The 14,539-nt window shown below is 38.5% G+C and overlaps 1 protein-coding gene across 3 annotated transcripts in view; it reads left to right on the top strand.

Moving 5' to 3' along the window:
• Positions 1–14,066, top strand: part of ADAMTS3 (ADAM metallopeptidase with thrombospondin type 1 motif 3) — a 265,978-nt gene extending 251,912 nt beyond the window's left edge. For all 3 annotated transcript variants that reach the window (XM_087434422.1, XM_004419160.2, XM_087434423.1), the window contains exons 19-22: positions 853–985; positions 4,589–4,796; positions 6,391–6,508; positions 11,300–14,066. In XM_087434422.1, the coding sequence (XP_087290548.1) occupies positions 853–985; positions 4,589–4,796; positions 6,391–6,508; positions 11,300–11,856 (1,016 nt within the window). In that variant the 3' untranslated portion in view covers positions 11,857–14,066. The remainder of the gene's footprint in view (positions 1–852; positions 986–4,588; positions 4,797–6,390; positions 6,509–11,299) is intronic.
• The last annotated feature ends 473 nt before the right edge of the window (positions 14,067–14,539 follow it).

Below are 14,539 nucleotides of genomic sequence, written 5' to 3'. Positions count from 1 at the left end.
AATAAAAAATATATATAATATATAAAAAAATATAATATGTATGTATATCTCAAATATGGTGACATGGTAACACAAGGTTAATCTAGATGCAAGGCATACAGATGTTGATTGTGTTTTCCTTATGACTTTTTTGTAGGTTTGAAATTTTCAAGATAAAAAATTATTTATGTATATATATATATTTTTTACAAATGTCAAAGTTGGTGGTTGGGGAGACCTTCAATAACTCCCTATGACCTTCAGGGTAAAGTCCAATCACTTGTCTGGCACTCAAGGCTTTTAAGATCGGATACTTTCCTATCTCCCACCCCCTTCACATAGGATACTTCAGCCACTCAGAGGCCGGCAGTTTTCTGTGTATCATTTCCTTTGCTTGGAGTATTACTCTGCTTCATTCCCTTCACCCAATACCATTTGAACTTCAAGATTCTGCTCAAGGAAGTGCTGATCTTGTTCCCTGCCCCTCCTCTGGCTAAGTTAGAGATCTTCCGCTCTGTGTGTCTCTGGTGCCCTCTACAGTGAATTATTTACATAGCTCTGTAAAAGCCTATGTTCCTGGATATTGTCACAGTGGTTTTCATCTCTGTCTTTCACACCAGACTGTGTATATTCAGGGCCTAGTTCGTTAACAAGTATGCAGTTGCTATTTAATCACTTATAATATTTATTAAATGTAGGCTATGAAAAGATAAGGATTTTTGTTTATCTAATTCGCTTCTGGTCCTTCAGCACCTAGAACAGTGCCTGGCTTATTGTATGTACTCAGTAAATATTTGTTGAATGAATGAATGATCAACTATACAACAGAATGAATAAGTGATTAAATCCAAAGAAATATATTTTCTTTTCCAGGTTTCCAGTACACTAAATATGGATGCCGAAGGAAAAGTGATAATAAAATGGTTCATCGTAGCTTCTGTGAGGCTAACAAAAAGCCAAAACCAATTAGAAGAATGTGCAATATTCAAGAGTGTACACATCCACTGTAAGCATTTTAACTATCATATCCTGAGGTCAGAATAATAGGGATTTAAATGTCTTTAGCTCGTTTTAGTTTTAATTTTATTTTTAGTCAAATCTAATACACGTACCTGGTTTAAATAGTCAAATTATTTCACAGGCATTATATAAAGCTGGTTCCGTGCCCTTTACCATATTTCTGTCCTCAAAAACAACTGCTTTCAGTTATTATTCTTCTTTTGATAGTTGATAATTACTTATTTCCATCTCTCTAAGTGAAATGTTTTTGCTTTTACTCTTTGAGTTCTTTTGGGGGGAAGGGGAAGCTTTAGACCTTATGTACATAGAATTTCCACTGTGGAATGTGAGGATTTAGCATTCTTCCTCAAATGCACACCCACAGGCCACACTTCTCCCTTCCCTAATACTCCTGATATTGATATAACCTATTTTCTCTTGATATTAATATTCAGAGTTTATATTATTTTAAAAACTTGGATCTCTCTTCACAGTTGAGTCACTTAGCATACTCTGACTACGTTTCTTTTCTTGTAAAACTTTGTTTCTTCTAGAGTTAATGAACGTCCTGACTTTTATGTTTTGTTTTCTACTATTTTTCCCTAAATCATCCCCAAACTCTCTTCCATGAATATCAATCTCTAAATACTAAACACTCAAGTGTCCTGTCACCTGTGTCTCCTCAGAGACATCTCTCAGAGAGTTCTTCATGTTCCAGCTCTGCCCTGGACTTCAACACAACTTTCATCCTGGGGTTTCTTTTTCCATCCGCCTGGGGATGCCTATTGCCTCTCTCTTGTATTGCCTCTCTCCTGTTTCCTGCATTCCGTGATTATCTTTTTGTTTATTCATTTTTTTGGTGGGTCACATCTTCCAGTAGGTTCATGAAAAAAAGTGTATACAAAGTAAAAATTTTATATAAGAACTAAATTCTTATACATCTAAGAATAGTGTATAAGACATTAAAGTATTAGACATATAAGTCTTAATTCTGCTTTTGCTGTTGATCCTTTGGACACACATGTATGTATACAATTCCAAACTATAGTATATTTTCCCTCAGAATTTTGAAATCATTGTTCCATTGTTTTCTAGACTCCAGTGTTGCTGTTGAACAGTCTTTTGCCGTTCTGATTCTCACTTCTTTCTATGTGACCTACTTTTTGCTTGTCTTTCAAAGTTTGTAGGATCTTCTTTTTGTTCCCAATGCCCTGAAATTTCACGTTGATAAAATTGCCTTGGTGTTCATCTTTTCTTATCCATTGTGCTGTGTACTTGTAGACATTTTAAAACACAAAACCAATATCTTTCAAAGCTGGGAGATTTTCTGGTATTTTTTTCTTTGAAAAATTTCCCCTATATTTTTCAGTGCTCTTTCTTTCTGTGACATTTGTAGTTAGGCTTCCTAGACAGATCTAATTTTTTTTTCTTTTCTCTCTTTGTTTATTTTTCCACTTGTTGACTGTTTCATGTTTGCTATTAATGTCATTAATATTCAAGAGAGCTTTGATATCCAGGCTCTCTGTTTTGTTCCTCAAATGTTCCTTTTCAAGGCATTTGATTCATATTTCACAGATGTAATATATTCTATGATCTCTTTTAGGATATTAAATATTATTTCCTTTTCCATGCATCATTTATTTTGAGTTCTTTTCTTCTGTTTCTTTTTTCTCCTCCATCATTTGCATTAGAGGCTTTCTGTGTCTGCTGATTGTTGGCTGTTCACACGTGTATAAGAATGCAGCATTAAAAAGGCTGATTGGACTCTTGCTTTATGGTCAAGACTTGTTTGCTGGTGGGCTTCACTGTAGGATGAACTGGCTGGGCTATTTCATTGAAAGACTCTCAATTATTTGTATATTTAGGGCTTTTCTAATGAAATGTCAAAATTCCATAGAGCAGAATAAGTCTGCTGCCTAGGGGATATAAGCCTGTTTAATAGCTGTTCTGGAAGTTGTGTGTGTATAGGCAACTAGGGTCGTCTCACCGTTCCATATGTGGATTTTTACATAACCCTCTGTTTTCACTGTGGAGTCTTTCTCTGTTGTCTATTGTCTATGTCTGTCATCCACCAGTTAAAAGTCAGGTTCACCTATGGAGGATAAACCTCAATTTTTCTGCTGGGTTGGAGGAGGGGCAATCACCCAGTAGAGTAAAGGATCAGGAGATCTAATGGCTTCCAAACAGACTTTCCATCAGTCCCCCTGTTTTCACCTGAGGCCACTAATACCTGTACTTTTCTGAAGTTCTGCCGCCAAGTCAGTTTGCTTATCAGCTTATACTGCTGAATTAGATTTCATCCTTCTCAGGTCTGCCAAGTTCATTGCCATATGTCCAGTTTCTTTCTAGATTCCAAAATTATCTTGTGGTGGTTTCCTCTACAATTTTTTTTGTCTTTATGGGTTTATGCCATTTTTCTCCTTTATTGTCATTCTAGGAATTTCAGGAGGGAATAAGGGTAACCAGAAGTGTCTATGACTATGAAGTGTATACTTCTCATATAATGTCTATCTTCAAATGAGAGTCACTATTGAGGTCTTCAAAATTGAGTAAAGTATCTTAGTTGCCATGATACATTCTGCTGCCAGTTTCACAAGCTAGGGCAATCTTAAACAGTGAATACCAAAGACTGCCAAGGGTTTGGCGTGGTTATATTTTGGTGCCCAATATATAGGGAAAGAAAAAAATTTCAGAGGTAAAGTAACTTTGGAAAGGACAAGTAGTATGCCTCAGTTACATTCTGACAGACTGATTAGCCAGATGGAATCAATTGTGACAGCCCTTTGGGACCTGGTCACCATGTGTAATGGAGAGCTGTCTAAAATATTGAATCCACAGCTGATTTGGAGAGTCCTGGGGGCATTGACATTGACACTAGAATTTGGGAATGTCCCGTGGGAAAGCTTTTTGAAAACATCTCTTTGGAAATATTTCTGTCGGGTGCATTCATGGAAGCAGTTTCTGCCCAGCCGTGGAGGCACACTACTGTTACCTTTTTGTGAGGCTCAATAAGGGCCAATGCAAAGAACTGAATTTTCCAAACAGGATAGATATGTCAGATAGCCTTCACAGCAACAACTGTAGAAATGCAACAGTCATCCCAGTTAGAGTATTAAAACATGAGTAAAGTCATGATTTCATGAAAAGCAGCAGCAGCCAAATCAGTTTGTCTTAGCTGAGCAAGCATCAGATGGATCCCTTTTTCGATTTCCTTTTAGATGTTTAACACCACTAGGCAATGTGGTTGAGAGTGAGTTGCTGCTATTTTTGAAAATTACCATCATTCCTGAACCTATCCAGGCAAACTTAAGAGGAATTTCAGAAACCCTCTGTAGATCATCATTTAGGAAAAGAGAAGGTTTCAGAGACACTGGAAGCAGGAAAATACTAGGGCATTAAAAATAGAAGTGTCAGGCCTATTCTTGTTAGAAAGTTCTAGGACTTTTTAATTGTTTGACCCGTCCATCTTTCTGAAACTGCTTCCAGAACTGCAGTGTGCCCCACTGGCTTGCATGTCACTCAGAAAGCAGAAAAGGCTAGGCTTGCAGTGCAGGAAGGTGCATGTTATACATCCCAGTGACTGTGTTCAATGTTACCCCCACGCCCACAGCTGGGTATCGGAAGAGTGGGAGCATTGCACCAAAACCTGTGGGAGTTCTGGCTATCAGCTTCGCACCGTGCGCTGCCTTCAGCCGCTCCACGATGGCACCAACCGCTCTGTGCACAGCAAGTACTGCGTGGGTGACCGTCCTGAGAGCCGCCGGCCCTGTAACAGAGTGCCCTGCCCGGCCCAGTGGAAAACGGGGCCCTGGAATGAGGTGGGTGTGTGAATTCTGTGTGTGTGTGAGCATGTGAAGCGTATTTTAATTTGGCTTAATTATCAGGTAGGTTTTGCATGAACTGAGAAACTTTCACATATTTTGTAATTATTAAGCACCTGGAAGTGTTAGGAAAAATTATTACTTTAAATAGTGTTTGCATGTAAGATTAGTTGGTCGGGGCAAACCATGTTTGGGTGTTTTGTGACATAGAGGAGTCTAAAAGGTGACTGATCTTCTCTCTCATTCTTTGTTGACTTTGCTACTCCTGTGGGATAAATTCCAAACCCCTGACACTGAATGCAGGGCCCTACCCCATTTGGCACCATGCTAACTCTTCTTATTCTATCTTTATTGCAACTCTTTGTTCTAGTTTGGGTAAACTTCTCACTGTTCCAAAAAGACCATACTGGTTCAAGCCTCCTACCTTTTGGCTAGCTTGCCCTCCTGCCTCCTCCTGTCTAACCATCTCCCCCTCATCCACCAAGGCTCATCTCCATAGTCCAAAATACCACCCTCCAGGGAGTACCTTTCCGGAGTTTTTTCTCTGCATTCCAAAGGCAAAGAGGCCTACCTCTAGCGTGCTGTTCATGGCAGAGTATTGTAACTTCTGTCTTTGAATCTGTGCTTACCACTAGTCCATGCATTTCTCGAAAACGATGTACTTTTCTTCCCCAGTACCCAGCTGGTGCCTGTGCAAAAGATATTTGTTTGGTGACTGGCTGACTCCATGTTGCGTTACCTGCATTAACCACACATCTTTGGTATTTCTGAAGACTCAAAATGAGGAATCATGGGGTCATAGGAGAAGAGTTTATGGGAGATAAAGGTGTTGAAAAGCAGATAGAGAAAGAAAGAGGAAGTGGAGAGTAACCCAGGAAGGAAGGATCAGAGAAGTGAAGGTCACTTGCACAGGACTGTAAAGATAACTTATGTCTCATTTTCCCCAGAGTCCTGGAACGAGAGTCTCCCCTCTACAACTCCTACCCAGAACAATAGCATAGACCTTCCTGGGCTTAATTTAGAACAGTTAGCTCCGTCATTAAAGAAATGAATTTATGGGAATAGAGTAATAGTAGTTCCAAAGAGATTGAATTAACCGTCATAGCATCCCAGTAAATTCTGCCATCTGTAAGGAAGGTCTGTTGAATGGGAAGCTCAATACCATGATCCACTTCCTGAAAACATGCACCACCGTTGTTTTTAGGAACTACAGCAGGTATCCACATTATAATAATGGCTTCCTTCATATCAAACGCTTATTACACACCAGGCACAATCGCTTTACGTACATTGTCTCCTTTGTCTTCATTTAGTCCTACAACGATTCTATGAGGCAAGTACTATTATTCCAGCTTTCAGAGAGAAAGCAATGTGCCCAGGCTGGTATATGGTGGAGCCGGGGTATAAAGCTAGGGTTCTGTCTCCAAAGCCACTGTGCAACACTGCATCCGCAGAGGAAGAACTCCAGAGCTGTGTGTGCACAAGCATGTATACATGTGTGTGCGTGCATGTGTGTGCATGCGCATGGGGAAAGGAAGAAAGACGGTCTTGGTGGAATAAACATCTGTAATCGCAGCCTTTGTCTCTGTAGTGTTCAGTGACCTGTGGTGAAGGAACAGAGGTGAGGCAGGTCCTCTGCAGGGCTGGAGACCACTGCGACGGCGAAAAGCCCGAGTCAGTCAGAGCCTGTCAACTGCCTCCCTGTAATGGTAAGTGTGACACTGACTTCACTGCTCTGATGATGGTTTTTAAGCCTCAAAAAGCAGAATTTCCTTTCAGGAAAAGCTCTGGAATTTCTATTTGCTTATTGAAAAATAACCAAAGGAAAACACCCTTGATAATTAGCCTAATATGGTGTTAAGATAGGTATTGGAGGCAATGTCCCACACCCATTAAGTATCATAACCCTTGCAGCCTCTGCAGTTCCCATTGGCGGTCATGCTGCGGTGAGGGCTGTGTCATGTACACGTAGCTTCTGTCAATTTGTGTTTCTAGTAGGAGCTATACAGTTTCTCTCTGTGATTTTGTTTATAACTTCACATCATTGTAAAAGTCATAATATTGAAGGTTTTGAAATATTTTACTAAACTCATTCATTTTTACTAAATTGATTTTACTAAAATCATTCAATTTACACATGTGGATAATAAATGTTATTCACAAAGCCATTTCTAATATCTGTCCATCCATATACGTGCACTTCAGTGGAGTGATTTCAAAATAGACACCTTGCATATATGCGCATATGCTAAAATTTGCCTAACCTACTCTGTTGCTGTGGCAGAGCCTATTTTATTTAAAAATATACGTTGATTTGCTACTGTAAAACAAAATATATAATGGATGGTTTCAGTTTCTGTCACACTGCCTCCTTCTTCCTCCTTTTCTGTCGCTCTCTCTGTTTACCTCTGTCTCTCTCCCTCTGTCTCATTTGGTGTCTCCATTTTGCTCTCTGTCTCTCATTTTCCATGTCAGTCTGGTCTTTCTCTGTCTCTGACTTGTCATTTGCTGCCTGTATGTTGCTCACTTTCTCTGTGTCTGTCACACATGCTTTTTCAGCCTCACTCACCCTATCTTATCTCTCTCTCCCCCAGTCTCCCTACCTCCACCCCCCGTCTCTCTCTTTTTCCTGCTCTCTCTTTTCCTTTCCTCTTCTCTCTCCCCATCTCTTCCTGACTCTCTCCGTTATCTCTATTTCCCTCTTTCTCTCCCTATATCTACCCCCCCTTCTCTACCAGGTGCGTCTGTCTGTGTCTCTCTTCCCCCCAGCCCATCTGTCTCTCTCTCAGGGTCCTCCCGCCCTTTCTCCACGCTCCCTCTTCCTGTCTCTCTCACTCTGTCCATCTCCCCCACCTCTCTCTCTCTCCCTGTCTCTTGAATTTCCCACCTTCTTTCTCTCTTTCTCCCAGCCCCCATGTCTTTACTCCTCTGACTCTCTGTCTCTTTATTTCCCTCTCTGTCTCTTCCTGTCCCCTCCACTGCCCTGTCTATTCTTCCTGTCTCTCTCTCTCTCTTTCTCTCTCATCTCTCTCACTCTCTTTTCCCTGTCTCGTACGTTCTCTCCCTTCTGTCCTTTCCTTACCTGCCCCGCCTTCCCCCACGGCAAGCTTCCTCTTAAATGCAGTTCTCCTAAGTCCATGCCCAATGACACCTGTGGACGTGGCTCTGTCACACTAGTGAGACTTGGGACTAAAGAAGTTGCCTTTTCATTGGCCTACACCATAAGTAAGCCATTAATTGAATAGTGGCATCTGCTGAATGGTGCTTTCTTTTTTTCAAGAAAATTGGCAATGCACTATTTTATCAAAGGTCTTATTTTTTGAGGAAATTTCTGGCTGCAAGTCTTTTAAACCTTATAAATTGTTTCATTATGAATTTTCATTTGAAATGTGTAGTGGCAAGAACAAGTATGACCACGAGGGGGAGACAAAGCCCTTATATATTTAATCATTTTTCTCTGGAAAGTATATTTGCAAGTTTAAAACACAAGTCAAAGCAAAAATACAAACTTTACCCAGTTAGAAGCTGTGAAGTTTACTGTTGCCATAATATTTTACGCTTATGTTGGCGTTACTGCCAGAAGGCTAAACGCTTGGTGAGTAAGCGTTATTGATCTTAATAGCTGGTAGAGCTGTGTATTTCTGCCAGTATGCCCATTGTCAGCAAGAATTTGCTTGAGTCTCTTCATTTAGCCAAAAGAAAATGTTTTTATTGTAAAACAGAGCTGTTAATGAGATGACATAACTATGTCAGTGATCCCACAGCTTTTAGCTGATCTATTGCTCTGAAATCTAGGCCCAAAAGCCAATTCTAAGAGCTCTAAAAGGCCACGTATTTCTACCACATATATCCATCAAGTAAGTAATACTTCTCATCAGAGTCTCAAACTGCAGTTAGAATCAAATGGTCTTTTGAGACCATGTGTAAAACCCTTTTCCTGAACTTCTTGTAATGATCTGGGCATGGAGCGAGAAGGCTAAAAAGCTTCCTTAATTTTAATGATTGATTTTGTCATATGACTCCTTCTCATAGGCCCCATTTTAATTGCACTGCTTAATTGTTGCTGTTAAGCCCTTCTCATCTATCCCGAGGCAAATTACCATAAAATGAATGTATTCCTTTGCTCTTATTTGTTTTTCTCAGAATATCTCTCCCTTTTCCTCCTGTTCACAGAAGCACATTCTGGCCCTAATTAGACTCAGGCTGTGAACTGGTCCCTACAATGCCGAGGTGCTCACCCCTAGACACGGGAGACTCTCGCGTAGACTGTTCTCTACCTCAGAGAGAATAGGTCGCACTTTGAGCCAGGTCACAGATGGGGGTGATGGGGGGTGAGGGGCCAAAGGGAAAGGAGAGTACAGGCTCAAATAAGGCCCTCTCATCCTAGGGCCTAGGGCCTTAAACATAAAGGGGAAGAAATTAATTTTCTTAGGATATAGGCCTAGAAAAAGTAATACAGAAATGATGAGGAATTGATATTTGAGGTGAAACCCATTAATGTGATTCTCAGGCGTTCACAACGTAATTGGATGATTACCTTAGCTAATATGAAATATTTAAGAACTTCATACTATATAATAGATCTGTAAATGTCAGGCAAATACAAGTCATTCCACAATTTTAGCCCTCTATTGGCCTTGCCAACTGACCTACGTTTTTTTTTCAAATTTAAAAAACAAGATTCTTCAATTTCTTTGCAAGTTATATAGCAGGTTCCTTACCTAGAAATAGAGCATTACCCAATAATACATTGTAATTTTAAGTGATTATAGTACATAAATGCCACAATTTACAATTCTTTGCGTTTATTAATTGGACATGGGATCAGTATTTCTGTGTTGTACTGTGTAATGGGCTCTGCATAGGATATGCCCTGGAATGGCTGAAAATAAGTACAAACTAAAGTTTTCATGAGCTCAACATTTGGGTGTTTTGAAATCTAAATCTTATAACCTGAACTCAATAAAATTTAAAAACACTAAAAACAGTGTGTACACACACATGTATCAAGGGTTTTATGAGTGTTAGTTTAGTACTCTTTAAACATAAGGTGCTATCAATTCAATGAAATTAAATTTAAGAACCAGGAATTATTTATAAGAAAGTTGGCACACTTGACCTAAATTTGTGCTTTCAAATGACAAATAACCTGAGAATATTCAATAGTATACATGAAACTATTGTATTCACTCTGGAGAATATTCTTATAATCAAGATAGTATCTTGATTTTTCTTGTGGTAACACATTTTTAAGATTTAATTTGTTCCAATAGGTCTTTAGTATTTATTTTGATTTTAAACTTAATATAGAGGCTACTCTAGAAAGCCAGAAATGCTATAAAATAAAAAAAAAAGATGGCCCTTTATATCCTAAAAATATTTGTGGTAGGTAAAATGAATCCTATTTTCTTGTTCTAAAATTAGATATATGTTCCTACTAGGAAGAAAAAAATACTCTCAACCTGAAGACTCCTGATACAGATATTAAAATGGTGGTCAACCCAAGTGTTTTGCACACAAAGAACTACTTATTTCAGTGAATTCAACCTAACGTTCATTTTTTTATTGAGATATAATTGAAATACAACATTATATTCATTTCAGGTGTACAACCTAATTATTTGATATTTGTATATATTGGAAAATGATCACACACAATAAGTCTAGTTAACATCCATCACTATACATAATTACAAATTTTTTTTCTTGTGATGAGAACTTTTAAGATCTACTGTCTTAGCAACTTTCAAATAAGCAGTACAGTATTATTAACTATAGCCACCATGCTGTACATTATGTCCCCATGACTTACTTATTTTGTAACCGGAAATTTGTACCTTTTGACTCCCTTCACTCATTTCACCCATCCCTCACCCCCAACCTCTGGCAACCACCAATCTGTTCTCTGTATCTATGAGCTCATCTTTCGTTTGTTTGTTTTGTCTTTAGATTCCACATATAAGTGAGACCATACAGTATTTGTCTTTCTCTGTCTGACATTTCACTCAGCATAATGCACTAGGTCCATCCATATTGTCTCAAATGGCAAGATTTCATTCTTTTTTCTGTCTGAATAATATTCCATTGTGTATATATATCACATTTTCTTTATCCATTCATCCATCAATGGACATTTAGGTTGTTTCCACATCTTGGCTATTGTAAATAATGCTGCAATGAACATGAGGTGCATATATCTTTTCTAATTAGTGTTTTTGTTTTCTTTAGATAAATACCCAGAAATGGAATTGTTGGATCATATAGTAGTTCTATTTTTAATTTTTTGAGGAACCTCCATACTGTTTTCCATAGTGGCTGCACCAGTTTACATTCCTACCACTAACATTCATATTTTTAATGCAAAGACTCACGTATACAACTCCCATCAATGTCAGATTGTACTTAGATCTTTTTATATTCATAAACAATTTTAATTTCTTCCCTCCTTTTACTTTATGTTTAGACGTATGTATTATTTTGTTTTCCTTTAATTTTTGCAGATGAGCCATGTTTGGGAGATAAGTCTATATTCTGTCAAATGGAGGTGCTGGCGCGATACTGCTCCATTCCAGGTTATAACAAGTTATGTTGTGAGTCATGTAGCAAGCGCAGTAGCACCCTGCCACCACCATACCTTCCAGAAGCTGCTGAAACTCACGATGATGCTATCTTTAACCCTAGTGACCTTCCTGGATCTCTAGTGATGCCTACTTCTTTGGTTCCTTACCATTCAGAGACTTCTGCTGAGAAGAAATCTTTGAGTAGGATCTCTCCAGTGGGAGGTCCATATGCATATGCTGCTTTCAGGCCAAACAGTAAACCTGATGGTGCTAACTTACCCCAGAGGAGAGCTCAGCAAGCAGGAAGCAAGACTCTGAGACTGGTCTTCCCACCCACCAAGAGTGGCCACCTCAATTCATCTTCACCAATGGCTGCTGCCCCCTTCCTTGCCATCAGTCATTCAATAGGTGCTCCTTCTCAGACAAGAACCTCAAAGAAAGATGAAAAGATTATTGACAAAAGACGTCCAATAAGATCAGCCACCTTGGAAAGATGAGGGAGTAAACCTAAAAGGCTGGAAGTCAGAGGAAAACCCGGACGAGCTCCCTCTCCTCGTGGTGCATACCGCTTGTTTAAAGTGGAACTCTCCATAGATTGTCAACTCATTTTATCTGTTAAGTGGAAGAACAAAAAGTGCTGGTTCACTTTCTAGTTGCTTTCATCCTCCTTTTGTTCTGCATTGACTCATTTACCAGAATTCATGGGAAGAAAGCACCAAAGATTATTAACAGAAGGAAAGTAAGTTGCTAAATGTGTTGGTCACTCTCTAAAGCAGGAAAGGGACTGAACCAATTGTGCATATCAGCCAATTTTTTGTTTTAAAAAAGTTACAGTAAAAATAAAAAAGAGGTGCCAACGGTTTACACTTTAACAAAATATTTTGGAAATGGAGCAAAGAATTCTTAGACTTGTATTCCTATTTATCTATATTAGAAATATTGTATGAGCAAATTTGCAGCTGTTGTGTAAATACTGTATATTGCAGAAATCAGTATTATTTTAAGAGATGTGTTCTCAAATGATTGTTTACTATATTACATTTCTGGATGTTCTAGGTGCCTGTCATTGAGTATTGCCTTATTTGACATTCTGTGGGTTGATTTTCAAAGCAGGATATTATGAAGAATACGTTAGAACTGCAGCTACTAACAATGCAAAGGGTTTTGTTGTGCGGTTTTGTTTAACCAACAGTGTGATACCTAAATTACAGAAATAGAAAAAAAACAGGTATGCTACAAATACACCGATTTCAGCTTACCTATTACCTTCTATCCTTTAAATAAGAAGGAATAGGATTGCTGTCTTAATATACTGTGGTCACAGGGAAGAGAAACCAGTAAATGAGGCTGTGCAAGACAAAACTGAAACCCTCTTACCAGGACCTCAATAGGCGCTAGGCAATAGGCATGAAGTGTCCTATGTTTTTGTGTTATTTTTCATGTTCCTGTTGTTGACATATACAAACAGTTATACTCAATGTATTGTAAGAATAACAAAGGAAAAATGTTTTGAGACCATTTTTTGTATGTTGGTAGCTGAGGAAAGCACATCAAACTAGAACTGAGGCTCGAGTACAGTAGCGCTTAGGGGCTTTGAAAATAGGTTCAAGAAAGCATATGTCAATGATTGCGATATTTATTTTCCGCATGGTTCATATCCAAATGTTCACAACCACAATGCATCTGACTGCAATAATGTGCTAGTAATTTATGTCAGTGGTCACCTTGCTCACAGTGAAGCCAGAAATGCTCTCTCCAGGGAGTAGATGTAAAGTACTTGTATATAGAATTCAGAACTGAAGATATTTATTAAAAATTGATTTTTTTTCTTGATAGTATTTTTATGTACTAAATATTTACACTAATATCAGTGATGTATTTTGGTAAACTAGAGAGACATAATTAGAGATGCATGCTTTGTTCTGTGCATAGAGGAGATATTTAAGCAAACTACAGCAGCCAAATCAAAGAGCTAAAATTGAACAAATTTGATGTTATGCAAACCTTTTGCATTTTTAAAGTAGTTGATACAAAGTTGATGACTTGTTCCCCTTCAACAAAACATAAAATAGTATGGACTGAGATAGCTAGCTGTTTAATGAAATAGTGAATTAGAAACATTTTTTTAAAAAGTATGTGAAAGAGATAAGTACTTCATAAATTACACTTAAAAGAAAAAAGAAAGATAAGTGTTGTCGGCATAATGCTTTTGAGGTTAGTTTCTGAACTGTCTAAAAATATAATATGCAAACTAAAATATAGATATGTTAACCTCTCAAAGCACAGCATGTGCAAGGACTGTTGCACTTCACCATGGTAAACCAACAGCTTCACCTATTGACTCGATACCTCTAAAGAATCGCTGCTACTTTGTGCAAGACTTTTGAAAGTCAAATGAATTAGGTGAATTCCAGATCATAAAATAATCCTTTAGCCTCAAGTAGAAGTCACTTTTTTTCCTAAAAATTTCTCCAGAATGAAATTCTCACTAGTTTGCTTGCGTGTGTCTATGTCTGGTCCACAGGAGAATACAGAGAAAGATGGTCACACACATACACCTCCCATAAAGATGTACATGTTCGTTATACTTCTGATCTTTGAGCTTCCTTTTCTACTAAGCTAAAAGTTTCTTTTTATCAAAGTGTACACTACTGATGCTGTTTGTTGTATTGGGAGCACGTAGCAATAAAAATGTTAACAAAATGTAGATCTGGCTCTATCTAGATTTTATCATTAGATTCATCACTGAGGAATGGAAACTTGTTCTTTCTTCCTACAAAGTAAAATAGTATCAAATTCATTTGCTACTTGGACTTTCTCTAAACTCAAATAAAGTGACAATGTCTCCTCTTCTCACATCAGGGTGTATTATAATATTTTAAGTAAAATTTTTCAAAAACAAAATAAGAGGTTACAGGTGGCGGGGCGGGGGGGGAGCTCTTTTTGCCTGAGTCCATCTCACAGAACTGCGAAGAGGCAGAGAGAAAATGGCGATAATGCTAGGACGTATGAAAAGGAAAGGGGGGGCTCTATTTTTAAAATGTGTGATCCCAGAGTGGTTTTTAAAGAAAAGCTGCCCACTGCTTTGAACCTTGATTACCTGAGAATTGGGAGCACATCACCCATGGCTCGGGAGTGTGGGGAGGAACGGGACGGCACAGTGGAGGGCCTTTCATTAGG

Source organism: Ceratotherium simum, chromosome 8 (assembly GCF_057802395.1).
Source record: "Ceratotherium simum simum isolate JZ-2026a chromosome 8, ASM5780239v1, whole genome shotgun sequence".
Taxonomy (NCBI): Eukaryota; Metazoa; Chordata; class Mammalia; order Perissodactyla; family Rhinocerotidae; genus Ceratotherium; species Ceratotherium simum.
This window is presented reverse-complemented; position numbering and strand designations above follow the sequence as displayed.